Source organism: Scyliorhinus canicula, chromosome 5 (genome assembly GCF_902713615.1).
Source record: "Scyliorhinus canicula chromosome 5, sScyCan1.1, whole genome shotgun sequence".
Classification (NCBI taxonomy): Eukaryota; Metazoa; Chordata; class Chondrichthyes; order Carcharhiniformes; family Scyliorhinidae; genus Scyliorhinus; species Scyliorhinus canicula.
The window spans coordinates 22,488,557-22,516,225 of NC_052150.1; the positions used below are offsets into that span (position 1 = coordinate 22,488,557).

General features: G+C 45.9%; 1 protein-coding gene across 19 annotated transcripts in view; it reads right to left on the reverse strand.

The window, feature by feature from the left end:
• Positions 1-27,669, reverse strand: part of fhod3b (formin homology 2 domain containing 3b) — a 678,530-nt gene that overhangs the window by 326,952 nt on the left and 323,909 nt on the right. For all 19 annotated transcript variants that reach the window (XM_038796751.1, XM_038796753.1, XM_038796754.1 and 16 more), the window contains exon 5: positions 13,431-13,536. In XM_038796751.1, coding sequence (XP_038652679.1) covers positions 13,431-13,536 — 106 coding nt within the window. The remainder of the gene's footprint in view (positions 1-13,430; positions 13,537-27,669) is intronic.

The following is a 27,669-nucleotide window of genomic DNA, read 5'->3' on the forward strand; positions in this document are numbered from 1 at the left end:
TGATGTCATATTCCATATGGATACGTCAGGCGAGGTTAGATATGTCTGCCAAAACTTGACAGATGAATTTAACATGGATAAGTGGGAGGTTATCCATTTTAAATCGGAAAAATAGAAAGTCAACTTATTAACTAAATTGAGAGAAACGTCAAGAGTGCTTTGGTGCAGTGAGATCTGAGTGTCATGTATAAATCGAAGAAATCTATCCTGCAGATACAGCAAGTAATGAGGAAGGCAAATGGAATCTTGGTGTTCATAGCTAAAGGAGAGTGTAAAAGTAGGGAAGTGTTACTGTAACTGTACAAGGCATTGGAGAGACTGCACCTGGAGTACAACATACCATTTTGGTCCCCTTATTTGAAGAGGGATGCAGTTGCATTAGAGACAGTTCAAAGGAGGTTCACTAGATTGATTCTAGAGGGGAAGGGTTCATCTGAGGAAGGCAGATTGAGCAGTTCAGACCTATACTCTCTCTAGTCCAGAAGAATCAGAGGAGATCTAATTGAGGTACATATGATGAAAGGTGCTGACGAGTAGATGTGGAGCAGATGTCTCTCTGATTGAGAATTCCAAAGATCCACAATCTTTTGAGTGAGGGAATATCTCTGATTCTCAGTCCTAGAAGGCTGACCCCCTTATTCTGAAGCTGATATCTCTCAAGGTATACCGTCCCAACATCTACTAGAGTTTTAGGTTTGCTAGGTCACCCCTCAATCTTCTAAATGTAGAGAATATTGGCCCGTCTACGTCATCTCCCTCAGAGGACAATCCTTGCATCTCAGCAATCAGTTCCATAAATCAGAGGCTCCTTTTGGCTTCTAATATTTGTTGAACTGCATTTTCTTTCTAATTTACTCATTCACGGAATATGGCGGTCCCTGGCTAGGCCAACATTTATTGCCCATCCCCAATTGCCCTTGAGTGACGGTGAGCCACCTTCTTGACCTGCAGTCCATGTGGTATAGGTACTCACTCAGTGATGTTAGGAACAAAGTTCTCGGAATTTTGCATGAGGAACCGTGAAGGAATGGCGATATAGTTCCAAGTCAGGATAGTGTTGTGGCTTGGAGAGGAACTTGCAGGTGGTGGTGTTCCCTTGCATCTGCTGCCCTGGTCCCCCTATGTGGTAGAGGTCATTGGTTTGGAAAATACCTTTGAAGGAGCCTTGGCGAGTTGCTGCCAATGCACCTTGTTAATGGTACGGAACACACTGTTGCCACTGTGCATCAGTGTTCGAGGAAGTGAATGTTTAAGTTGGTGGATGGGGTGCTAAACAAGTGGGCTGCGTTGGCCTGGATGGCATTGAGCATCCAAGCAAATGGGGAGAATTCCATCACACTCCTGACTTGTGTCTTGCAGGTGGTGGACAGGCTTTGAGGATTCTCAAGGCAGGTTACTCACTGCAGACTTTCCACACTCTGACCTGCTTTTGTGACCACGCTATTTATATGACTGGTCTCGTTCAGTTTCTGGTCAATGAGGACTCTCAGAATGTTGATGGTGGGGGATTCAGTGATGTCATTGCCTTTGAATGTCAAGTGAGATGGTTAGATTCTCTCTTGTTGGAGATTGTAATTGCCTGGCACTTGTGTGGTACAAATATCATTTGCCACTTAGCAGCCCAAGCCTGTGCTTTTCTGACCTTGCTGCGTATGAACACGGAATTCTTCAGTATCTGCAGTGTCCCAAATGATGTTGAGCATTGTGCAGTCATCAGCGAAGATCTTCTATTCAAACCTTATGATGGAGGGAAGGGCATTGGTGAAACAGCTGAAGATGATTAGGCCAATGACACTGCCCTGAGGAACACCTGCAGTAATATGCTGATACTGAGATAACTGACTTCCAAACAACCACAATCATCAACTTTCCAATATCTGCAAACTTTACAACACAGCATACAATGGGCCCACAGCTGCACCCATCATTCCAGTTGCCTTGGAGACAGACCAAAACTCCTGCTGTTTCACCCATTTACCATCTTACAAAAGGCACTAAAAATTAAATTCAGCATCTGAAGAGTTAAGAGGCATGTTCAACATGCCTGATGCTGGCCTAAACTATTCTCGCAATCAATGTTACAGTAACCAGGATGTGGAATGTATACAACAGGCTGGCACATTGCTCCGTGGGATCAGAGTACTTTTATTATTCAACATGCCATCTTTTATCAGATTCTCAGTAAGGTTGTACTAATCAGAGATAATGCACTGGCAACTTTGCGTGCATGCCAGACTTTTTATTTGCCCCATGCATTTAAAAAACAAACACCTTTTACAATATCAAAGGCATCTCAAAGCACTTTTCAGCCAGTGAAATTCTTTAAGTGTGGCATTAGAATACTGTTAACCTGAAATCCCAGGAATATCTATACACGTGTATGCGTTTCATTTGCACTAACCTAACAAACCATGCTATTGCTTGCAGCTGAAGATAACATTGGGATGGAATAGTGGAAGAAGTCCAAATTGAAAAGTAAACACCTTCTGAGGTTTTGTTCAGTAAAATGGTGCAACAAATAGTTCAGAACTTGGTGGAAAGGAATGCTGGAAAAAATAGTGATTCATTATGGGTGCTGCAGGATGAGCAATGTTATGAAGGTTAAAGTAAGTGACAAGAATGGAACAGAGCATGTGAAAATAAAGGTCGGGGGAATTGGGCCAAAATTCTCTGGCCGTTGCGATTTACTTTTCCCATCGGCAGAACCAGCGTTTCCCCCCGGTGGGTTTCCTACCGCCAGCGAACAACACGCCACCAGGAAACACGCGTCTGGGGAACGGGAAAATCCAGCCCTCAACGAGACTGAAGGGAATTTTGCCCAAATCGAATGGGAGCGACTCTGATCAAATTAAAGAATTGTAGGGCAGCACTAAAATCAACATTAGTATTAATGCAGAATTTGTAAGAAGTCAAAAAAACAAAACTGTTGAGACAACTAAAGAATCAAAGGAAAGTAAGAGTCTTCTACCGCCATCACTTATGCAATGTGTGGAGGTTTCCAATTTTAAAAAAGTTAGATTCCTAATTTCGAGAGTGATAGACACATGGGCCGACCTTTTGTTTTGAACCCAATGGAAGGACTCAATTGGAAACACCTATTTAACTCCTGTTAAGAGCTCACTCTGTAACTCAAGTGCAAGTGAATGTTGGCCTATAGTAAGAGGTCCTAGAAGCCATGGTAAAGTTTGGACACCCAATCATACTCCATCTTTCAATTTTAGGTCCAGCGTTGAAATACTTCATACTTCCTAGAAACATATGTGCAAGGCGCAACAGAATAACACAAATTGAAAAAGCAGTAAAGAAATCAAGAGACCACTCATGGAAAGTGGTCTTAATGCTAGCTAGTATGTCTGAGTGAAAAAGGCTTCAGCAGCCTTAGTAATTGCCCAGTGACTAGTTCTGATGGCCCTCATCACAACCACATGTTATCGGAGGTGCTTGATCCACCAGCTGTAATGACAAACCAATAATCTAACACTGCCACTTTTAATCTGGTTTCTTAATTTCAAGGTGAGGAATACGTTAGAAATTAGAAATATAAATATTTGGAATTTTTTAGCGAATTAGATTCACATTGTAAATTTTGTTTCACAGAGAATTGTTCAACTTTTGTTTCACTGGACTCGTCACATTCGTGTATATGGTTCAATTGTTTTTTTTTAAAAAGGAATTAGAATGGTTTAGTCGGGGCGGTCTGACATTATGAACAGCTCAAAGCACAAATAATAGGTCAATATAAACAAACAATGATGCTCCTGAAAATAAGTTTCAAGGTTGACGATGTGATGTTTTGAGAGTTGTGAGTCGTTAACTTAACATACCCACTATATTGGTTGCAGCCAATGTTCTTAATTGGAACAATGAATTATGTTTAAATTAAATATTCAAATGTAATCATTTGCAATGTAGGAAACACAACAGCACATGCAAAAAGCAAGTAATAATGGAACAGATAACCTGCTTTTGTGATGTTGATTTGGGGGTAAATATTGCCCAGGACACCAGTGATATCCACCCCTGTTCCTCTTTGAAATTCCACCATGGGATCTCTACTGTCCACTTGAGAAGACCAATGGGGCTGTTTTATGTCGCATCCAAAAGGCAGCTCCCTTCCTACACTGCAGCGCCCCCTTAGGACTGCACTGGAAATGTCAGCGTAGACTTGCACTCAAGCTCTGAACTCATCATGACATGAACCCAAAACCTTCTCACTCGAGAGACTAACGTACTACCAACTGAGCAATGATCACTTAATGTATTAACAGTTCATATATTTCTATTTCACATGGAACAGTACTTGTAATTTGAATTAGGAGGGCTTCATTCCCTCTGCATTTTTGGAAGCAGTTCAATGTGCTGTTCGGCTGGCACAGTGCACTTACACTTTGGACCAGGTGTGATTAGGATCCGACTGGTGTTGTTGGGACAATCAATTGGCGAGTGAGGTGGTGCAGATACAAGTCACTCAGGCAAAATGACGGCTCGGATAAAGTGTCCCTAAAATGTCCCCAAAATGTTGGGTGTTTTTTTTTTTTTAAAACTTGTTTTCGTTGTCAATGATGGACTTGGAAAATTAAAAGATTCTTCCATCAACGATTTCAAAACAGGTGCAGGACTCCATTTGGTATATGAGATGGATCAGGTCATGGAGAGTTATGCAGCAGCTAACAGGAATAGGCTTCAAGAACAGTGGCAAGAGATTAGAGTGGTAGGAAATGGCATATGCCTATTCTTTCTGAGTCACCAGATCACAAGTATTTGGTGAGGGAAGATAATCAACTCATGGTCTTCAACTCACCCTCTTAAGCAAAGAACTTTGAAACATAAGTCAACCGTGAAAGTACCGTATTTAGTGGAGGCAACAAGGGTCTCAACACTTACCCTGCAGGAGAACTGACAAGAACCCCTGATGCAACCATCAATTCATGCGAAACAGAGTAGATAGAACAGAGCCCGTCTGCGACTGATCTGATAGAGAGAGCCACCTACAGAGCTGCTGCTCTTTATACCTCCCCTCAAGACGCGGAGCCAGGGGCGGAGCCACAAGGGCACCAACATGATACATCCTATGTAATATCATACAATGGTCCATAGATGGAGCCCACATAGGCAACAGCGTAATATGGAGTAATACATGGTTCATGGTTAATACAATACGTTCATCACATTCACCACCTGTTAAAAAATTGAAGTCCGGCGGGGTGAAGGGTTCACAGGTTCAACCTGTCCGGCGCCCTGAGCATGGGCTGTGATTGCCGAAGCTCTGGTATCACAGCTGGCCCGGGTGTCAAACTCATCTGTGCGGGCCTGGGTGGTGAAGTCACCAGTGCGGGCACAGACACGGATACCGGGAGCATGTCTTCTGGAGCTTTGTTCCTGTGGGTCAGTGAACGAGGAATGGGGGTGGGGGGGGCACGGATGCCATGTAGGGGTGGGGGCACTGGTTAGCGTAGGTTGGGTGGGGTAATTTGGGATGGCAGTGGTAGTGGAACCTGCGGGTGCGAGGTCCCGGAGGGAAATCGTATCCTGTTGGCCGTCGGGGTGTTCTATGTATGTGAACTGGGGGTTGGTGTGTAGGAGCTGGACCCTCTCAACCAGAGGGTCGGACTTATGGCTCCTGACGTGTTTGCGGAGTAGGACGGGCCCCGGTGTCTTTAGCCAGGACGGAAGCGAGACCCCCGAGGTGGATTTCCTGGGGAAAACAAACAGGCGGTCATGAGAGGTCTCGTTCGTGGCCGTGCAAAGGAGGGACCTAATGGAGTGGAGTGCGCCGGGGAGGACCTCCTGCCAGTGGGAAACTGGGAGATTCCTGGACCACAGGGCCAGGAGGACGGCCTTCCAGGCTGTCGCGTTCTCCTTCGCCTGCCCGTTTCCCCGGGGGTTATAACTGGTAGTCCTGCTCGCGGTGATGCCCTTACCGAGCAGGTACTGATGCAGTTCGTCACTCACAAACGACAAGCCCCAGTCACTGTGGACGTAAGTGGGGAAACCAAACAGGGTGAAGACACTATGCAGGGCCCTAATAATGGTGGCCGCGGTCACGTCAGGGCAGGGGATTGCAAAGGGGAAGCTGGAGAACTCGTCAACGACTTTAAGAAAATACCTGTTGCGGTTGGTGGAAGGCAGGGGCCCTTTGAAGTTGATACTGAGACGCTCAAAGGGCCGGGCTGCCTTCACCAAGTGGGCCTTATCTGGTCGATAGAAGTGCGGCTTGCACTCCGCACAGATTTGGCAGTCGCTGGTCATGTCCCTAACCTTCACTGTGGAGTAGGGCAGGTTGCGGGCCTTGATGTAGTAGAGAAGCCAGGTGACCCTCGGGTGACAGAGGTCATCGTGGATGGCCTGGTGTCGGTCATCTTGCGCGCTGGCGCACATGCCGCAGGACAGGGCATCTGGAGACTCGTTGAGCTTACCTGGATGATACACTATATCGTAATTATAGGGGGAGAGTTCGATCCTCCACCTCAAGATCTTATCGTTCTTGATCTTGCCCCGCTGTGTATTATCAAACATGAAGGCTACCGACCATTGGTCGGTGACAAGGGTAAACCTCCTACCAGCGAGGTAGTGCCTCCAGTGCCACACAGCATCCACGATGGCTTGGGCTTCTTTTTCGACCGAGGAGTGTCGAATTTTGGAGGCAGTGAGGGTACGTGAAAAAAATGCTACTAGCCTGCCCGCCTGGTTAAGGGAGGCGGCGAGGGGGACCTCTAACGCGTCGCTCTCCACCTGGAAGGGGAAGGACTCGTCCACCGCGCACATCGTGGCTTTGGCAATATCTGCCTTGATGCGGCTGAAGGCCTGGCGGACCTCAGCCGCCAGTGGGAAGATGGTGGCCTTGATTAGTGGGCGGGCTTTGTCCACATAGTTGGGGATCCACTGGGCGCAATAGGAAAAGCACCTTTTCAGGGCCTTGGGGCAGTGGGGAAGGCAGAATTGCACATGGTCGGGGTCGGGTCCTAGCACTCCGTTTTCCACGACGTAGCCGGGGATGGCTAGTCTGGTTGTGCGGAAAACACATTTCTCCTTGTTATAAGTGAGTTTAAGTGTTTGGGCTGTTTGGAGAAATCTCTGAAGTTTGGCATTGTGGTCCTGCTGATCGTGGCCACTGATGGTGAAGTTGATCAAGTCCGGAAATATGGCCCGCAGCCCGTATTGGTCCACCATTCGGTCCATCGTTCTTTGGAAGACCGAGACCCCGTTTGTGATGCAGAATGGGACGTGAAGGAAGTGGAAGAGGCAGCAGTCTGCCTCAAAGGCCGTGTAGTGGCAATCTTCCGGGCGGATTGGGAGCTGGTGACATGCAGATCCACCGTGGAGAACACCCGGTAGTGTACAATCTGGTTAACCATGTCTGCGATCCCGGGAAGGGGGTACGCATTGAGGTGCGTGTACCGGTTTATGGTTTAGCGGTTGTCTACAACTATCTGGTTCTTTTCCCCGGTCCTGACGACCACCACCTGAGCTCTCCAGGGGCTATTACTGCCCTCGATGATCCCCTCCTTCAAGAGTTGCTGGACCTCAGACTGGTTGAAAGTCCTGTCCTGGATGCTGTACCGCCAGCTTCTGGTGGCGACTGGCTTACAGTCGGCGGTGAGATTTGCGAAGAGCGGGGGAGGGTGGACCTTCATGGTCACCAGTCTCCATACGGCGAGTGGGGGTCGGGCCCGCCGAACTTCAGGGTTTGGCTCCTGGTTTCACTGGAAGTCCAGTTCCAACAGGAGAGGAGCGCAGAGTTCGGGGAGTAAGTATAACTTAAAATCGGCATACTCGACGCCCTGTATTACAAGGGTTGCGGTAGTGCACCCCCGGATCTGCACCGAGTGCAACCCAGAAGCGACGGAGATGGTTTGAGGTGCAGGGAAGATTGGGAGCGAGCAGCACCTTACCATGTTTGGATGAATGAAGCTCTCCGTGCTCCCGGAGTCGAACAGGCAAGGCGTTTCGTGTCCATTCATCCGGACGGTCATCATGGAGCTCCGGAGGTGTTTGGGTCGCGACTGGTCAAGGGTAACCATGCTGAGTTGCGGGTAGCCGGAGTGGTCGGAGGTGCTGGGGACGCCCCAAGATGGCTGCCCCCATCGGTCGCACCTGTTGGCCGGCGCTGCAGATGGCCCCCCGTCGGGCGCACGTGACGGGCAGCGAGGAGGATGGCAACCCCGTTAGTCGCACATGTGCGGGCTTGAAGATGGCTGCCCCCACGGACAACGCAAGGCCAATCACCCTGGGGGGGGGGGGGGGGGGGAAGAGCGGAGCCGACAGGCATGCAGCCACATTGCGGGGTCTGCGGGCCTGTGAGTCAGGCCTGTGATTTTGAGGATTTGGACCTGGCCAGGCAAACTTTAGCAAAATGTCCCTTTTTCGTCGCTGCAATTCGCATTCCGAGCCGGGCAGCGCTGCCTGGGATGCTGATGCTGCCGCAAAGTAGCCCCCTGTATTGGGCAGCAGCTGCGCGGCACAGGCCTGGGATACTCCCTGGTCAGGGGTCCACGAGGGGGTCGCGGGATCAGACGGGAACGCGTCGTGGCTTTGGAATGCTACTGCTAAGGAGGAGGCTAGCTTTACCGTCTCTTCCAGGTCTCTTCCTTCTCGGGTAGGCCCCGTCTCACGTAGTTGGACCTGACTGCAGCCACGTAGGCATCCCGGACGGCGAGGTCGATATGTTGAGTGGCCGTAACGGCCTGGTAGTTGCAACTTCTCGCAAGGACTTTGAGGTCGCGTAGGTTCTCCTCCAGCGATTCCCCGGGGAGTTGGCGGCGAGTAGCGAGGAGATGCCGCGCATACACCTCGTTCACTGGCCTTACCGTATAGGCGCTTCAGTATCGCGAGGGCGTCTGCGTAATTGGAGGCTTCCTCAGTTGTGCAGAGATTCCATGGCTCACCTGGGCATGGAGGAGGCTCAGCTTCTGATCGTCGGAGACGAAAGGCGGCGGTGAGGTAGGCCTTGAAACACGGAGCCAGTGCGAAAAAAATCCCTTTGGCCTCCGCGGCTTGTGGGTCGAGTTCCAGTCGGTCAGGTTTGAAGGCCGATTCCACTGTGGTGTTCTGGTTGATTAAATTGATGTGACCATCAATTCACGTGAAACAGAATAGATGTAAACTATGGCTGTAATCGACTAGAACAGGGCCTACCTGCGACTGATCTGCTGGGGAGAGCCGCGTACAGAGCTGCTGCTCTTCATACCTCCCCTCAAGGGACGAGGCAGCGGCAGAGCCCACAAAGGCACCAACATGATACATTCTATGTAATATCGTACAATGGTCCATAGGTGGAGCCCACATGGGCAACAGCGTGATACATGGTGAATGGTTAATACAATACATTCACCACAATACGTTCACCACAACCTCAGTCACCTCTTTTCTGGAAGGCCCTCTCCAATAGATTCCAGCACTTAAATTGGGCAGTGCTGGCCAGCGCTGGGAATTAGAACCCTGGCGGGGGTGGGGATGACTTCCTCAGAGGGCTGCCAGCCAGAGCTTGTCAGCTTTTTACTGCTCAACAGTGCCATGGAAGAGGCAGTGGCAGCTGCTAATATTACACCCACTTGAAGCTTGGGATCGCCCATGGACGCAGGCAAGTGATGGTGGGAGGGGGATTGCAGGAGATAGGGGCCAGCAACATGGGCAGCAATTTAGTCCGTCCCTTCCCAATGCTGGTCCCTCAATCATGCACAAAATGGCTTTGAACAAGGGACTCCCCTGCAAGCCTGCAAACAACCCAGTTTATCATAATTTCAGGCTTCCTACATGGCGAGTCACCCAACCACATAATTTCCCACTGAAAGGACCTCAATTACCCCATTAAGTCCATGGCAGGCAGACCAGTTGACTGTCTCAACTGTGGTGGGGCAGGAAGGTCACTCACCGAGAGGCCTTCCCACCACAGATTTAATCAGGGCAGGGACGAGAAGGCAGAGCAGTTCCCAGTTGCCTGATCAAATGCCCCACTGCCACCAACATGCCATGGGTAAGGGTATTAAATTCCACCCAAGATGGGCAATCCAGAAGGGCTTCCAAGAACAAAGAAATAATAACTTTCCAGCCTCATAGACTGGAATGGAGACATCACAATATATATTATATATAAAAATAAAAAATGCATCTCCCATCACATCTACATTCCCACAAATAACCTGCAATTCTCCAGCAGCTAGTCTCGAACAGCCATTCAATCCTGGAGCTCTGCTCCCGCTCAGGGATGATCCAAACTTCTCTTCTGTAGTTCAGGGTAGCATGAGAATCTCTTGACATTCTTCCTTGCACTGTCTGTCTGACGGTCATCTATTAACTAAGATTTATGTAAACCTCCAGGAGGAAGGCCATACTTCAAATGAACACAATGCTTTTCCAGCCACTGGGGCTTATTAACCAAACAATAACCAGAGGCACCACAGACCAAATATAAATAAAACCGATTCTGGAGCAAGGATAAATCACACAATTGGCAGATCTTTCGGTGGTTTCTTTTCCCCCCCTCTCAAACGTGGCCCATTGGGCCCAGAAATTAAAAAAGAAAACACAAGCCATATTGTTTCAACTCATTGCTCATTCTTAACCAGGCCTGTAAGAGCTCATTACTTCCATGCCCTGTCACTGCTTGCGTTTGAATCTGGGAAAGAGAGAGAAGAAGGGTGAAGCAGAAAGAGGGGGAAGGGAGAGGAGACGAAAGTTAGAAGGGTTGAAGAGAGGGAAAGAGCAAACAAGAGCTTTGTGCAAGAACAACAATAATAACTCCCATTTATACAGCACCTTCAACATAGCAAAACATGCTTTACAAAGGCGATACCAATGTAAACATTTTTGGTAGTCACAAAAGGAGGTATCAGCTCAGGTAAGGAACATTTTTATATAAAAGGAAAGGCAGAACATCAGAGAGGTTTACAGAAAGAATTGCAAAGAGCAAAGCCAAAGCAGCTGTAAGCATGGAGGCTATTAGAAACATGGCTGCCGCTGCCACAGGAGATACAGGATAGAGTAGTTTCCAGTGCCTGCGGGGAGAGAGGAAGGTATCGGATATTTACCAGGAGCTTTCGGAGGCGGAGGAAACTCCGGTGGAGGAGCTTAAGGGCACGCGGAGGACGAGCTAGGAGAGATAGAGGCGGGTCTATGGGCGGATGCCCTAAGCAGGGTTAATGCCTCCTCATTGTGCGCCAGACTTAGCCTGATACAATTTAAGGTAGTCCACCAGGCACACATGACAGTGGCTAGAATGAGCATGTTTTTCAGGGAAGAGGATAGGTGTGCGAGGTGCGCGGGAAGTCCAGAAAATCATGTCCACATGTTGTTTTGGGCATGCCCGAAGCTTAAAGGGTTTTGCTAAGGCAATGCCCACAGTGCTAAAAACACGAGTGGTGCCGAGTCCGGAGGTAGCGATCTTTGGAGTGTCGGAAGATCCGGGAGTTCAGGGGGTGAAAGAGGCCAATGTCCTGGCCTTTGCCTCCCTGGTAGCCCGGAGATAGATCTTATTAATGTGGAGGGACTCGTGACCCCAGAGTGTAGAGACCTGGGTTAGTGACATGGTTGGGTTTCTTAGTCTTGAGAAAATAAAGTTTGCCTGAAGAGGGTCAATGTTAGGGTTCTCCCGGAGGTGGCAGCCATTCGTCGGCTTTAGAACATAGAACATAGAACAGTACAGCACAGAACAGGCCCTTCGGCCCTCGATGTTGTGCCGAACAATGATCACCCCACTTAAACCCACGTAACCCGTATCCCAACAATCCCCCCATTAACCTTACACTATGGGCAATTTAGCATGGCCAATCCACCTAACCCGCACATCTTTGGACTGTGGGAGGAAACCGGAGCACCCGGAGGAAACCCACGCGCACACGGGGAGGACGTGCAGACTCCACACAGACAGTGACCCATTCTCGGGGATGATTTTGTTTCTGTCCCTTGCCTGGCGCAAGAAGACTTGTATCCCAAACACTGCCTTGACTCAGAATAGACTGGGCAAGTGAAGGCGCTCTGGGTCCCGATGGTCGGCCAGTTGACAAAGTGGGTCCCGGGAAAACATATTTGAAAAACACCGGGCTGGATGTGTCCAAGATGACCTCACCAACGTCCACAGGGTAGCACAGTGGTTAGAACAGTTGCTTCACAGCTCCAGGGTCGATTCCCGACTTGGGTTACTGTCTGTGCGGAGTTTGCACTTTCTCCCTGTATCCGCGTGGGTTTGCTCCGGTTTCCCCCCACAGTCCAAAGATGTGCGGTTTAGATGCATTGGCCATGCTCAATTGTCCTTAGTGTGCAAAAAAAGTTAGGTGGGGTTACTGGGTTACAGGGATAGGGTGATGGTGTGGGCTTAGATCGGGCGCTCTTTTCAAGAGCCGGTGCAGACTCGATGGGGTGAATGGCCTCCTTCTTTACTGTAAATTCTATGATTCTGTGAAAATTAAAAACGTCAGCAGATGCTGCGGGGGTGGGGGGGGGGGGGGGGGTGGGGGGGGGATCATTGTTGTACGGTTGAGGTGTGTGAAGATTGGGCTGGGGGGGGGGGGGGGGGGGGAATGTTTATTTTACCATGTTGATGTCATTGTTTTTGTTACTGTTATAAACATTTTCAAATACTCTAATAAAATATTATTTTTTTAAAAACATGGCTGCCAATGGTGGACAAATTACAATTGAGGATCCAGAAAAGGCCAAATCTGGAGGAATGCAAGGATCATGAAGGCTTTCGTAGGGCTGAAGACGGTTACAGAGATAGTGTGGGAAGAGGCCAGGGAGACATTTGAAAACAAGAACATGGATTTTAAAACTGAAGCCGAGATGATTAACATTTTAAAATCAGTTCAGATCGCCTGCAATGTTTAAGGTTATTAAAACACTCCTTCAGAAAAAAAATCAATTGTCTTCTAACAATTCATCACTTCAGTATACAATATCCAGAACTTCTAATAGAACTCCGTGGAGCTAATGGAGAGATTCAACACAAGATAGATGCCCAATAGGGGGCATTCCTGCTCACTTCATTACTTTGTCTTGGTTCACAGCAGGACACACTCCTGATGGTTGAATATTCATGACAGCTAAAAAGATCGATATTGAAATCATGTTATGGAATATTTTCATACATTCCAGCATCATTCTTGACTCCCTCCTTGCAAGGACAAAATTTGAGGAGTGGAAACCTTTCCACAGCATGGCCATTACAGTACAACGTGGATGCTTAGATGTTTCTTGGCATCTATGGAGGCGGCGAGTGTAAAATTAGCAAAGAGAAATGTAGGCCGGCTGTGCAGGGACACTAGCCAACTTAATGGGTCACTTCCAACCACAAAGGCCTCAAGCCAAAACTTGGTCAGGCCATGTCAGCTAAAACTACCAGGCGAGATCTGCACACGCTCTGGCACAGAATGAAAAGAAACAAACTCCACGTTTCCTTTAGAAAGCACCAACACAGCAGGGAATGCTTTGCTTACCTCTCAGAATGTAGTTCTGGTAGTTCTGGTCTGCTTCTGCTCCTACTTTGATCAAACATGTCAGGCCCTCGGCGACAACAAACTCGTGAACCAAATCCTTGTCGTCCTGATGGGATTAGAGCACAGCACGGAGGTTAATGCGTTAAGAAAATAATTATGATCGTGCTGTACATATAGGAACAGAAATAATTATATTGGTGACCTTGCTAATCAATGCCAAATTATCACCAACACTGTGTGGCAGATTCATCCCTTCCAAACGTAAAGTCGAGAATGTTAAATCTCCTTTCGCAAAGGACCGTCGTAGCTAGTAAAAGGAGGAGATATCTTAAAGTAGCAACTTGCCTGTATATGGTGCTTGACAGGAACATTAGCAAACAACATTCAACGCCAAACCACATGAAGAGATGCTTGTGCAGATGGCAAAAAGCCTGATCAAAGAGTTAGGGTTTAAGACGCATCTTAGAGGGGGTAAGAGAGGCACGAGGTTTAGCGAGACATATCCAGATTTGAGGGACTTGGCAGCTGAAGGCATGGCTACCAATGGTGGAGCAGTTAAAACGGAGGCTGTGCGAGGCCACGATTGAAGGAGTGCAGAGATCTTGAGATGGTTGGAGGAGGTTACAGGGATAGGAAGATGCAATTCAGAAGGAAAAAATACAGTAGAAACTGGGAAATAAGAATATTGGTCCAAACAGTTTTTCACTGTTGGGAAGACCATGGAGGTATTTGAAAACAGAGGATTTCAAAACTTGGGTTTTGCTTTTACTGGGAACCAATGCAAACCAGTGATCACTGAGGCTGCGGGTGAACAGGGCTTGGTGACAGTTTGGATGGTGGTAACGGCGTTTTGGATGTTCTTAAGTTTACAGTAGGCTGTTATACCTCATTATACGAGGCTGCATTCAAATCCTAGTCTCAGTGTTCAAAGTTGCTTGCGCTAATACACAACGCTTGTCAATCCCTAAATGTCTGCACCTTTGAAACTTACAAATACAACTGTGCTCTAAAGCAGAGGTTCAATGGTAGATTAAAACAAAACAACTGCTTTGCACAGGTGAACTGTCCAAGTTCCAGTCTTACTGATTAATTTAATAAGAAGTAATTATTAGTTGGCTTATGGTCTTTCTCAATTAATTCCTGTCCCAGCATGAGTTTTCATTACGGTGCCATTGTGGAAAATGGTATAGGTATACCCCTTGGCTGAGTCAACCAGAACAACACTTTGGAAGAGAGCACTCTCATTATTTCATACTGTCTCTCGTCTTTCTCTCTATATTTTCATCCCGTATTCCCAACTTTCCCTTGCTCCTTCCCATGCATTTGGAGCCTGAGATGCCGCTCGTCTATCGTCAGAAACTAGAGGGAAGGAATAGCATCAAATTTACAGTGACACATGCGTATCGTCATGCAGTAGTTCAAGGCGGCACCTCACCGCCACCTTCTGAAGGGCAACTAGGGATGGGCAATAAATGCTGGCCTAACCAGCGATACCCACATCCCATAAATGAATTTTTAAAAATCATCCAGGACCTGCAGCACCCTCCAATGTTGAGCCCCGATTAAAAGGGACCACCTTGAATAACTATAATCTCGATACAGTCCGCGCAACAAACTCAAAACAAATCTCTGTTCGCCAAGAAATAAATATTTCCTTCAATCCTCATGGTGCAATTTTAACTTCTCTATGACCTCGCTCGTGCTGACTTCATGGCACAGGGAAATAATGAACACTTGGGAATAAATACAAGCAACAAACTCTTTGAAGGACAGTGGCATCAGAGCACAACAGTAAAAACAAAGAACCATTATCCCACTCCTCAGATTCCACTGACGCTGTACAATCTGCCTGCTGCACGAGTTATTCCTTTTGTACAGTATAGCTTTCATTTCAGGTTGGTTTTAATTTGATTTGAGATCAATTTTGCTGTGACCAGGAGTGTCAACGCTGTTTACATTCATCATGAATGATCTGCAATCAATCACAGGAAAGTCAATGTCATAGACAATCAAGTTTTAAAATGAACAGAATAAGCTCAGAATTAAGAGCAGAAGGAGCAGGCCATTCGGCCCCTCAAGCCTATTCCACCATTCAATAAGATCATGGCTGGCCTGATGTTTGGTCTCAACTTCACATTCCTGCCTACCCCTACCCCCATAACCTTTGACTCCCTTGTTGGATCAAAAAGCTGTTTAATTCAGCTTTGAATACATTCAACAACGCAGCCTCAACTAGTGTCTGGGCTAAAAAATTCCAACGGTTAAAGATCCTCAGGAAGTCTCTGCCTTAATTGGGAGATCCCTTATTTTGAAACTGTGCCCCCTAGTTCTTGAGTCCAAAAGAGGGAAACCTTCCTCACAACATCTATTCTGCCAAGCTTCTTGAGAATCTCGTATGTTTCCATGAGATCACCTCTAATTCTTCTGAACTCCAAAGAGCATAGGCCCAATCTTTCCTGATAACTTCTTCACCCCAGGAATCAGCCGATAGAAACATTGCTGAACTGCCGCCAATCTCCTTCCTTATGTAAGGAAACCAGAACTGCACACGGTACCAGGTACAGTCTCACCAATGCACTATACACAGTTCTAGACACAACTTCCCTAAGTTTATACTCCAACCTTTTGCAATAAAGGCCAGCATTCTGTTTTTCTTCGGAATTACTTGCTGTACGCGGATGCTAACTTTGTGATTCATTTACAAGGACACCCAGATCTCTCTGTGCCATTCTGCACTCAGTCTCCACTTGAACAATATTCCAGGTATTTTTATTCTTCGTTCTGTTGTGTTATGCTTCTTCGTGTAGCATAAGCTGCTTCCTTGGTGTAAGTTTTTACAAAGGAAGGTCCAGGCTTTGTGGTGAGTTCAATATGTTTATTGAACTATTAACAGTTCTTAAATGAGTTTGACTCTCCTGCTAAATCTAACTGCAGTGACTCCGTCTAACTAAACCAGTCTGCTCTAAGCCACGTGCTGGGTGTGATGCTGCTGATCAACCTTGATGTACTCTCCAGATGTCTGTCTGTGGGAAGAGGCAGAGCATGTGTGCCCTGTCCTTTTATATGGGTTGTGTAATGCCCCCTTGTGGTAATGCCACCTCTGGGTGTCTTGACTGGTCATTGGTTGTGTCCCATTCTAAGTGTTCATTAGCTGCATGTTTGCATATCATGACATCTACGGTGCTCCATCTAGTGTTTACTTAGTTGTAGTATATTTACATTAACCCCCTTGTGTATAGGCAGTGATGCATATCACTACACGTACCAAGGTGGACAACCTCGCATTTTCCATTATTCTCCATCCGCCAATTTTTGTGTCCACTCACTTAACTTATCCACATTCCTTTGCAGAGCCTTTGTATCCTTACTCGCATCGCAGAAATACCTCTGTCCTTTTTGAAGCGAAATTTGAGTTATTAATAAGCAGTGACTGAAACAGAAATTCCATTTAGTGGCAAACAGGCATCACATCGGGTATGAAAAACACAAACCTAGCAACAAATCAGATATTTTTGGGAGAGCTTTGAAAATACTTCCACATTCTCTCTGGTCAGTGTAGCTTCTTTGTTCTTGCATCCCCCAGGTTGGAGATACCAGATAAGAGGGCAACTGATAGAAATATCCACAGCCATTTTGTGCCAGTGCTGCCCTGACCAAGCTGGATATATATAAAGTGCGCAGAGGCAAACTTAATCATCTCAAAGACATCTGCCCCCACCAGCTGTCCATAAACCACAAGTTAGGACCTATATATGACTGGTATTGGATTTTATTATGCCAACTTGTTAAAATTAACCTTTTAGTCAACTCCGGTTGTACAGTAATATGATAAATCCAGGGTTATTACATTTTTTTGATCCCCTTCGATGTGGAAAAGTTCTATTTCCTTCTTCTTTAGTGGGATACTTCACTAACCACCTCCAGCACCTATCTATATTACGCCAGCCACCAAGGAGGCCACAAAAGACCAATGGATTAAATAACTGTCGATTTTCTTTCCTATCTCAATGACAGAGATCGGCAACCACATCGCGATGTGGAGAAATCCGACACCCGAATCTGCGTTACATCATTATGAGGTCCTGGGCAAAAGGAAAGCATTGCAATACTGCACCACTTTGCAAGTGACACTAATGAGCAGAGCTCTGCAGGGCCCAGACGAGTACAGATTTACTGACAATATTTACACAACTCTGCTCGCCAATCGTGTGTTAAACATTTAATTCTTTGGTGTCAGGTTGAGCAGAATTACAGTCCTTGACCCGAAATATTATCGTCCGTTTGGACAATGAACCCTTGTTCACAGTTCCGTCTCACCTCATATTAAGCACTATTTGCAGTTTATTATTCAAATACTCAAATAGATTCAGGCAAATATTTGATTAGTTAATGGAAACACAGAAACCAGGAGCAGGAGCACGTCATTTGGTCCTTCGGGCTTGCTCTGCCATTCAGTCCTGCTCCGCCATTCAATATGATCGTATCCGATCCTCTATCTCAATGCCATATTCCCGTTTTCTCCCTCTACCCCTTGATGCCATTACATTTTTTTTAATAAACTCTTCCTTGAATAAATTCAGTGACTTCGCATCCACAGTCTTCTGTGGTAGACATTTCCACAGGCTCATTACCCTTTGAGTGAAGATATTTTTTCTCATCTCACTCCTAAAAGGTCTACCCCATATCCTGAGACTGTGTCCCCTGCTCCTAGATTCCGCTAACAGGAAAAACATCCTCCCTGCCCAGCCCTGCAGAAACAGTGGAGACAACCAGCCACTACATTCACAGATGGAAAGGAGAGAGGCGAGCTCACACTTTAATTCCATCGACTACTCAACAACTTTCAATGGTGGAGAACACGCTTTTTTCCTCGAAAAAGGGGTTAGGAGCTGCAATCCGCTCATTCGAGCGTATCCAAAATAATCTGACAGAGGCATAAACTGAATTCACCAGCTGAGTCCTTTCATCAACATTTGGACACATTTAAATTAAGCCTGGTAGCTGCAGCGAACACTATCCCCAGACAGAACCCCAGCACATTGAAACTTCAATCCTTCAGTGCTGGAGAGCTCTGCACACTTTTGCTTACACGTTAATTGCTCCCAGAAGTTAAACTTTAAATGTTTAGGCAGCATCAGCCTTGTCTAAACATTTAAATTAATTGCAGGTAGCTTCAAAGTGTCCGGGGAATTAAAGAGAGGATTGCATGGAGTTTATACCGAGGCAGCGTCAACCACAAGTGTTGCATGACTGGGTCAGCATTTCTGCAAAATCCAGTCTCAATTTCCATTCCTTTTATAGTTGGTAAAGAATTGAAATTTGATTAAATGTAAGCCAAAGTTGTGCTAATTTATTTTTAAACCGTTAATTCTCAGGAAATGGCCATCACTGGCAAGAACTCTTCTCCGGGTAAATATTGAGAAACGGGAAACCATGGCCTCCAGTCCCTGCCATAAACTTTGCTCCTTACCCACCAAATCCACCGTTCTCTCCGGAACCAAACCAGACAAAACCTCGGTGTCCCATTTGTCCGTGAAGTGAGTTTCTGACCAACTGCAATATTGCCGACTGTGAAGGGCATGGATGCTGGTAAATGTAGAGTTGGTCAGTTCTCAGAAGGGAAACTTGAAACAACCAACCTCAACTGTATTTTGCAATTTGTATATTACGAGGTAGGTTTGAAATCCTGAAAATAATGTCCCTGACTCTTTGTGATCATTTTAATAAAGTAAATGCTAATTAAGAAATAGACAAAAGTAAATGAAAAGTATACTTAATTAAGAAAAATGCGTTCCACTGTGTCACCTCTTTAAACAGGTCCAAACAATCTCATCTCAACTAGCTTCAGAGTTATCTCTCCCTAAACTGCTCCACAATAAATTATAGATTTTAAGATCTATAAAAATCCAGTAACTGTTACCACACAAGAGTGTTTGTGTCTCTTGGGATTGCTTCGGAGGGTAACCAGCAGTTTGCTTTTCAAATCAGGCTTCCTTCACACAAAGAGCTTGCAGGGAGTTGATTAGCTTTTCCTGCTGTTGGCAGAGAGCTAGAAAACAGTTCCCTGCATATGTTTCAGTATATCCTTAAATCCATTTTTTCTCTTTGATCTTGCCCTTATCTGATCGAACATCTTTAGAACTGCACTCTCCCAGACTTTATTACCTTTATCTATTTATTTTAGCTTTTAGAGCTTAAAAGCAAAGGAAACTTACTTTAGGCACCTACCCAGTGACACCTTTTCTTCACACCTTGTAATTGTTTTTAAAAAACCCTTAACAAACTATTCAAATCTATTCATGTTCTGTCACCATTGTTACTAAATTACCTTGGGTAAACATCTGTTTACAGTGTTGCTAAACTTATTAACATATCAAATGCTCCAGTTCCATTCACATAGTCACTCTGCCCCTGCCTTAACTACCTTACATATATCCACAGTTTAAAGTACATAATGTTACAATCCCAGTTGATATTATAACTGAATGGGAAGATCCCAGATTGGAACACTGGCTCAAAGAAACATAAATTTTACTTTCTTTTAAAAAACATAGAGGAAGAGTCTCGCAGGAGTGATAATTAGTTTTAACAAGAAAAAGAAAACCTGGAAAAATTGGATTGTAATACAATGCTCCTTCACTCCCCACTTAGTTTAGCAAATACACACAGATTTTAAGATTAACATAGATTACAAAGTACATATTTGTCTACAATGGTCTCACTCGCACAAAAAGTCCCTTTTAAGCATACAAAATGACGTGTGATCAAATACATGCACCCCACTCTGAACCGACTTAGTGCTATGGACTCCAGCTCAGAATTCCCCCAGATGATTGTCAAGTGAGAATTTCAAAACGCCACTCCAAATAACACTTTAATAATCTTCTCATAATTATGATTATCCTTAGAAATTTGCATTCCAAAATGCAGACCAGGGAATGTAACATTCTCAGACTTCCTTTCAATTCCCTCTCTGTCTCTTCTGATTATTGTAAACTCTACTGGGCCTTTGAGGTCTCGACAATGCTGGTGTTTTATAGTACCCCAATTTCAATTGGTCCAAATTTGCGGCCCAGGACACATTTTGTAGGCTGTTGCCCACGAGCTGAGTTGCAAAGGTTCTCCTGGTTTCCATCTGCATAGCTTTTTTCTGACTGGTATAACTGAAGTGATATGTAAAGGGCACGTGAAGTGGGGCGCATGCTGATTGCTCACAATGCCAGAGTCGTGTACTCCCTCCGTGCCCAATCAAGTGCAAATATTTATTTTTACCACTTGAAGTTGATGACAGTTCTATTAGTATCTGAATGAATAAACATTTTTATAACTTGAAATATTTTGCAAGTATTAAATATATTCAATCTTATTCATGGGGCATAGTTAAGTGAACATGCCCGATTTCAATCTCGTGTCCCAATGAAATGAAGGACTAGCCGAGGTTGCCCAGTACCACTCTGACACGTCTACTTAGATCATCAAACTCTCATTAGACCATTTTCGATTTCCAGAGTGAATCTAGAAATTATAGATTAATTCTTGACAAATAAATGGTTTAATGCGCATTTGCAACAGAAGAGGTGCTTGTCTGCCAACATCGCCAATATTTAGGCTGTCATCTGCCTCCAGCCGATCTCTGTGGACTCTCAAATTTCAACTCTTGCTGGCCTCATGAACTGTCAAGAGCTGCATGGCATGTAAATCTTACTCTACACCAAAGATCCAAGTAACCATTCATTCTTCAGGATAAGGAACACAATGAGTCTATGAAGTTTTAAAACTCTTCTGTAGATGGCCTTAAAGGCAAGTCCAAATTAACATCAAATGTTTTGTAGATTATGATGTTGCATTGTTTTACTACACCTCATAATTAAGGCCATCGAAAGTTAAATTTAGAATGTAAAGAGGTCTGGACAACTGTCACAACTTTGTTTTAAACCATTGCTTCGCAGATATCTGGAAGTGGATATGCGACACCAACTCCTTTCCTCGCAGCTCACCGACAGGGGTTCCTCAGTGAGGCTCTGTCGCATTCTTCCCCCCATTTTCAGATACTGGATTCCATAATCGTCGAGAGTCAAAACGGTTGACTGCAGCAGCCAGGCTTCCTACAGCTCCCGCAGTCGCTTTTCTAAGTTCCAGGTGGAGATATCACCTTTGAATGCCATGGGCAGATGAGACCATTGTAAGCTGGTTTTCCTTTGCATTTTTGCTGGGCGTGCAACGGTTCGATATAAAAACTGATGGACCTCCCATCCCACTCAATGAACATCCCGCAAGCCATATCTGAATTTCAAATGGTTACTAATCGATGCAAACTTCCAAAGTAAAGCCCTTTCACAATCACGGCCTAATATACCTCAGTACTGGTACATAGAAATGTTTTCAAACCCCATTTCAGCTTATAAAGCTGCAGCCAGGCTTAGCAAACAGTGCACGATCCTCGTTTGATTGCAATTCAACAATCTCCACTGCTACTGACAGACATCCACTGCAAATTGCACATATAGAATGGGATAGGTTCCATAGTCAAGCCGACACCAATGGAGTGAAAGGGAGGGACATAAAACAGGAGAGAAGAAAAATATTCACGTGCTAAAGGCTACGTCTACAGTGCGAGGTTAAACCACTCCGCTCCTTGCTTTAGAAGAACTGACTCCATTTGGGTACAAATTCTGCAGGCCATTAGGGAGTAGTTGTATGGAGGTAACCCAAAAATTAAACTACAGATATTGGGCGGAATTCTCCCATTTTGAGATGGTGTGGCGACTTCGGGTCTGGTGGCACCTGTCCCGCTGACCAGAATAGTGGGATCCCACGCCAGTTTCTGCACTTGGAAGCTCATTAATTATGCACAGGTGAGCTCCCCTCTTGCCTTCCTGGTGGGATGGCAGCTGATTAGATGGCCCACCTGGAGGCGATGGGTTTGAACCTCCCGGGCTATATTTAAATGCCAGTCCAGCGCACTCATCACTCGCTCTGGCCCAGCTGTCTTCAGCAGGCTATGCAGGGTGTCAGCAACCCACGGGGAAAAAGGTTAGCAGCCTTAAGAAGTCTGTTCCTCAATTCAACCTCCCTCTCCCTGAGCCCGTCACCTGTGCAGCACTCATGCCCCCCTCCCCCTTGGATCTCTGGCATCTTCATCCATCCATCTCCTCCCAGTAAATGATGTGGTGCCACTTTGACCCCCTCGTCTGAGCTTTTCATGCAACCTTGACGGGGTTCAGCTCCCTCCGCTTAATCGTCCTTCTGCCTTCGATGATTAGTCTTACTCATCCACTTCCTTTCCCCTCTGCCAGCCATCATGAGCTCTCGCCCTAGCCACCACTTCCACAGCCCTCCTTCCACACTGTCCTCGTCCTCCGTGAAGGACAACCTGGCATGGAGATGGGAGGGCAGGAACAGCTTGGCATGGAGATGGGAGGGCAGGAACAGCTTGGCATGGAGATGGGAGGGCAGGAACAGCTTGGCATGGAGATGGGAGGGCAGGAACAGCTTGGCATGGAGATGGGAGGGCACAAACAGCTTGGCAAGGAGATGGGAGGGCACAAACAGCTTGGCATGGAGATTATTAGGGCAAGAACTGGTCTGCCCCGGCAGAGTGATGAACAGCACATCAGAAGCAGCCCAGCAGTATGGGCAGGAAGCTCTGTGGCACCCATCTCGGTGCCTCTTTCCAGCCGAGGGCCATCTTGTGCACAGCATTCTTGAGCAATCAGGTTTGGCGCCTACATGATATCACACGGGCGTGATTGGAAGGCCTGATGGGACATCGATGGGCAGCTGTTATAATGAGCAATTATCAGATGCAAATAAAGGCAACTGGCAATCGCGCCACCTGCCAGTGGCATGGCGAACACGCCATTGGGAGAATTGCAACATATCGCATGCTGGCAGCTCGCCCAGCACTAAACCCGCCATGGCAGGTTGGGATAATGCCGCCCATTAAAACTAACCCAGTCAAACTGCCCCCTCCGTTTAATTTGTGACCAACATTGCAAGTGACATTGCCGGAGCATTCAATTAACTTCCTGTTGCAGTTCAAGATCTAACTCGATAATTAAGTGGGGAAAAAAGATTCCACTATGAAGTTCTCCATCGGTGTACTGTCCAATTTATACGAGTGTGAGCAGGATACTGTCCAGACTTATGTCCAAATTACATGCAGCTCAATGCGACAGACTCTCATTCAGTATTTAAATGTTGAAGGACATGCCAGGATGCCATCACAGTTGACAGGCCTGGCACAGTTTCGCTCCATCACCACAGATTCAAACCCATAGCCCCTATACTCCATAAATCACGATGCTTGTTGGAACACCAACCCAATGGGGACAATGCACCAATTCCTTACATTCTCGCCAAATTTCACTAACCACTATTGAGCCTCACACGGAGGCAGAAATGTCATCTGACCTCACCCAAGTACTCAGTCTTGGGCCATCTTCCAAAAGTGAGCTCACTCTGCTATGGTCAGTTATTTCCCAATGCATAGGATCGGGAAAATCAGAAGAAACAAAGATTCATTTGTGAATCTGATCGGGGGTTCAAAGGGTGAAAAATATTTTTTCTTCTTCCTTCATGGCATGTGGGCATCACTAGCAAGGCCAGCATTTATTGCCCACCCTTAATTGCCCTTGAGAAAATGGCGGTGAGTTGCCTTCTTGAACCGCTGTACTCTATTTGATGTAGGTTCACCCACAATGCTGTTAGGAAGGGAGTTCCAGGACTTTGACCGAGCGACAGCAAAGAAACAGAAATATTGTTGCAGGCCAGAATGGTGTGGCTTGGAGTGGAACCTGCAGGTGGTGCTGGTGTTCCCATGCACACGCTGCCCTTGTCCTTCTAGGTGGTATATGTCACTAAGAAGATGGTTTCAAAGGAGTCTTATTGAGGTGCTGTAGTGCATCTTGTAGAGGGTATACATTGCTGCCACTCAGATGGTGGAAGGGTTGCCAATCAAGCGGACTGCTTTATCCTGGATGATATCGAGCTTCAAGAATGTTGCTGGAGCTGCACTCACCCAGGCAAGTGGGGAATGTTCCATCACACTCCTGACTTATGCCTTGATGCGGAACAGATATTGGGGAGTCGGGAAGAGAGTTACTCTGCAGAATTCCCAACATCTGACTGCGCTTGCAGCCACAGTATTTATATGGCTGTCTATTCAGTTTCATGGCCAAATCATAAAAGGCAAGCAGTTACTACATTGGAACACATCCTAGTTTACATTCAACTTTAAGCCATCAGGTGGGAGATGGAGAGCTCAACAGTCTTAAAAGGTTTACCCCTTATCCTCAAACTATGACCCCTAGTTCTGGACTCACCCCACCATCAGAAACATTCTTTCTGAATCTACCTGTAATCCTGTTAGAATTTTGTAAGTTTCTAGGAGATCCGCCCTCACTCTTCCAAACTCCAATAAATATAATCCCAACTGATTTAGTCTCCCCTCAAATGACAGTCCCAGGAATCAGCCTGGTAAACCTTCGCTGCACTCACTCCATAACAAGAACATCCTTCCTCAGATAAAGACACCCAAACTTCACACAATACTCCAGGTGTGGCCTCACCAATGCCTGATACAATTGCAGTAAAACATCCCTATTACTATACTCAAATCCTCTCGCTATGAAGGGCAACATACCTTTTGCCATCTTTACTGCCTGCTGTACCTGCGCGCTTACTTTCAGCGACTGATGCATGAGGACACGAAGGTCTCGGTGAGCATCCAGCTCTCTCAATTCAAATAATAATCTGCCTTCCTATTTTTGCTACCGAAGCAGATAATCTCACATTTATCCACACCATATACCCCATCTGCCAGGCATATGCCCACTCACTAAGCCAGTCCAAATCCTGCATCCTCCTCACACTTCACCCTCCCATCCAACTTGATACAAGACTGTCCTTCTAAGATCATCCTTAAAATGCACAACTTTGACCAATATTTTCAATCTCCCACCCCCACATCTTCTTTGATCATACCTGTACACGTGAAGCACCACCAGATAGGATTCGAAATGACTGCGCTTCATAAATGTATGTAAAACACACTGAACTATTTATGTGACGAGCATGAGAAAACAGCAGACACTGTTTGCTTTTCGTCTTGCATCTTCCCAAACTGATCCTCAGAAACCTGATGATATGTTTGGTAGCAGCTCTGTATGATCGATGTTATGTGTCACGCAAATCACTTTGATAAATATGGATACGTTCGGTTAATAATTTCAATTGTGTCCAAAAGAAACAGATGTCTTATCTTAATCACAGCTTAGGCTTATCTTTCATTCGACTCATGGCCCAACAGGCCCAGACAGAGTGCCCTGGGCTCCGAGGGAACTTATGTAATGTACGTCTTTCCATGGGAGGCACTCGAAACAAAAAAAAAATGAGCTGTTATCTTCAAAGCGAATAAATTCCTCAACAGCTTACAGACACGAAGGACAGTTCGAAAGGCCAAATCTGCCGCTGACAATTTGATTTTCTTCCAGCAGTAAATAACTCGTCAAATGATACTGGATTTGCCTCATGCCCAGTCCATGGCGGATGTATGCAGTGGCCACACACCCTTCTGTTTCCCAAGACTGTTTCCCAGTCGAGCACAAGGATCAGAAATGCCAGGGATGAACTGGCATCGTCAATAGCTCAAAAACGTTCTGCATTCTGCACCTCATGGGACATCTGCATTAAGGTAAAACAGTGCTGGCCAGACCTTGCAGTGATTGGTGGTGCAAGGTGTGAAACCTGTGCAGATTTAGGTTTTTATTTTAGACACACAGCCCTACATCGACCGAGAGATGGAGATGCAGAGAGCTTGAAATTGTACATTTTGGGTTCCAGCCAGCACGTTATTCAATGACATTTGGAAGGGCACTTTGCTTCACATAGAGAGACTGCATTGCAGAGGCAAACACACACATACATCTCATTTTAACACCCACTTTGTTGAGCTAATGTTAAAGATGCTTTACAAATGATGAGATCTATATTCCAGTCCATTGTTTATTGAACAGTAAACAGATTTAAGCAAACCGAATTCTATTGTTCAGACATACCGAATTAAGCTGCACACTTTAAATGGAAGCCTTAGACCCCAGCAGAAACAGCAGCTTTCCTCAGTGCCTTGGAATGAGATCCAAAGGAGTGCTCGACAATGTTACAACAGTGTCATGTATAAGCGGCTCAGATTGGAAACTTACAAGCTCAGTTTTCCATTTTAAGATTTCAAACGGATTCAAGAAAAAAAGACAGCAGATCCACCAATTTCAGAGCTGCTCCAGTCACAAGGCCAGAATCTTCCCAAATGTGCCATTGCCTGCACCAACAGCCTCCATTCTGAGCATTTCTATTCTCGCTTCCAAATCCCTCAGTGGCCTCACCCCTCCCTAACCCCGCAAACGCTTACCGCCCCTCCTCCTCACTCTTGCCTACTAGCTCCTTCGGTACTGGTCTCTTGCATATTCCAGACTTTTGTGCCCCACCATTGGCAGCTAGCTGCTGCTGTGTTATGTTACCTCGAGCTTGATGTAGGCTCTGCTGAAAGATGCTCCAGACTCGGAGATAAGTTTAACGTATTTATTGAATGATTAACAATGCTCTTAAATGAATTCGACACTCTGCTAATCTGCCTCTAGTAACTCAGTCTACTCTGCTAACTATATAAGCTTGCTCTCGACCATGTGCCAGGGTGTGATGTTGCTGATAATCAACCCTGGCTTGCCCTCTTGGTTTCTGCCGGTGGAAGAGGCAGAGCCTGTGTACCTTGTCCTTTTTATAGTGGTCGTGTAGTGCCCCCTTGTGGTAATGCCACCTCTAGGAGTCCTGATTACCCATTGGTTGTGTCCTGTTCTGATGACCCATTGGCTGAGTGTCTGCATATCATGACAGCTGCGCCCTCAGTTGAAGCCCGAAGCTTTGGAATTCCCTCCCTAAACCACTTCTCAACCCTAATAAATCAGTCCTTAAAACCTAACCTCACTGTCTGAGCTTCTGATCACCTGCTATAACATCTACTTTACAAGGTTTGGTAACAATCTCAGGAAGTGCCTTGGGGAGAACTTGCTACTTTAAAAAAAATGCTAAATAAGTTCAAGTTTCATAGAAAATATATAACGTGTATATATAATGATCTTTGGCCTCATTATCATGTGCACAGAATTCACAGAAACAGGAGAACCCAATTTTTTTTAGACCATTTCTAAAAATGGAAACAATTAAAGACAATTTTTAAAAAAGA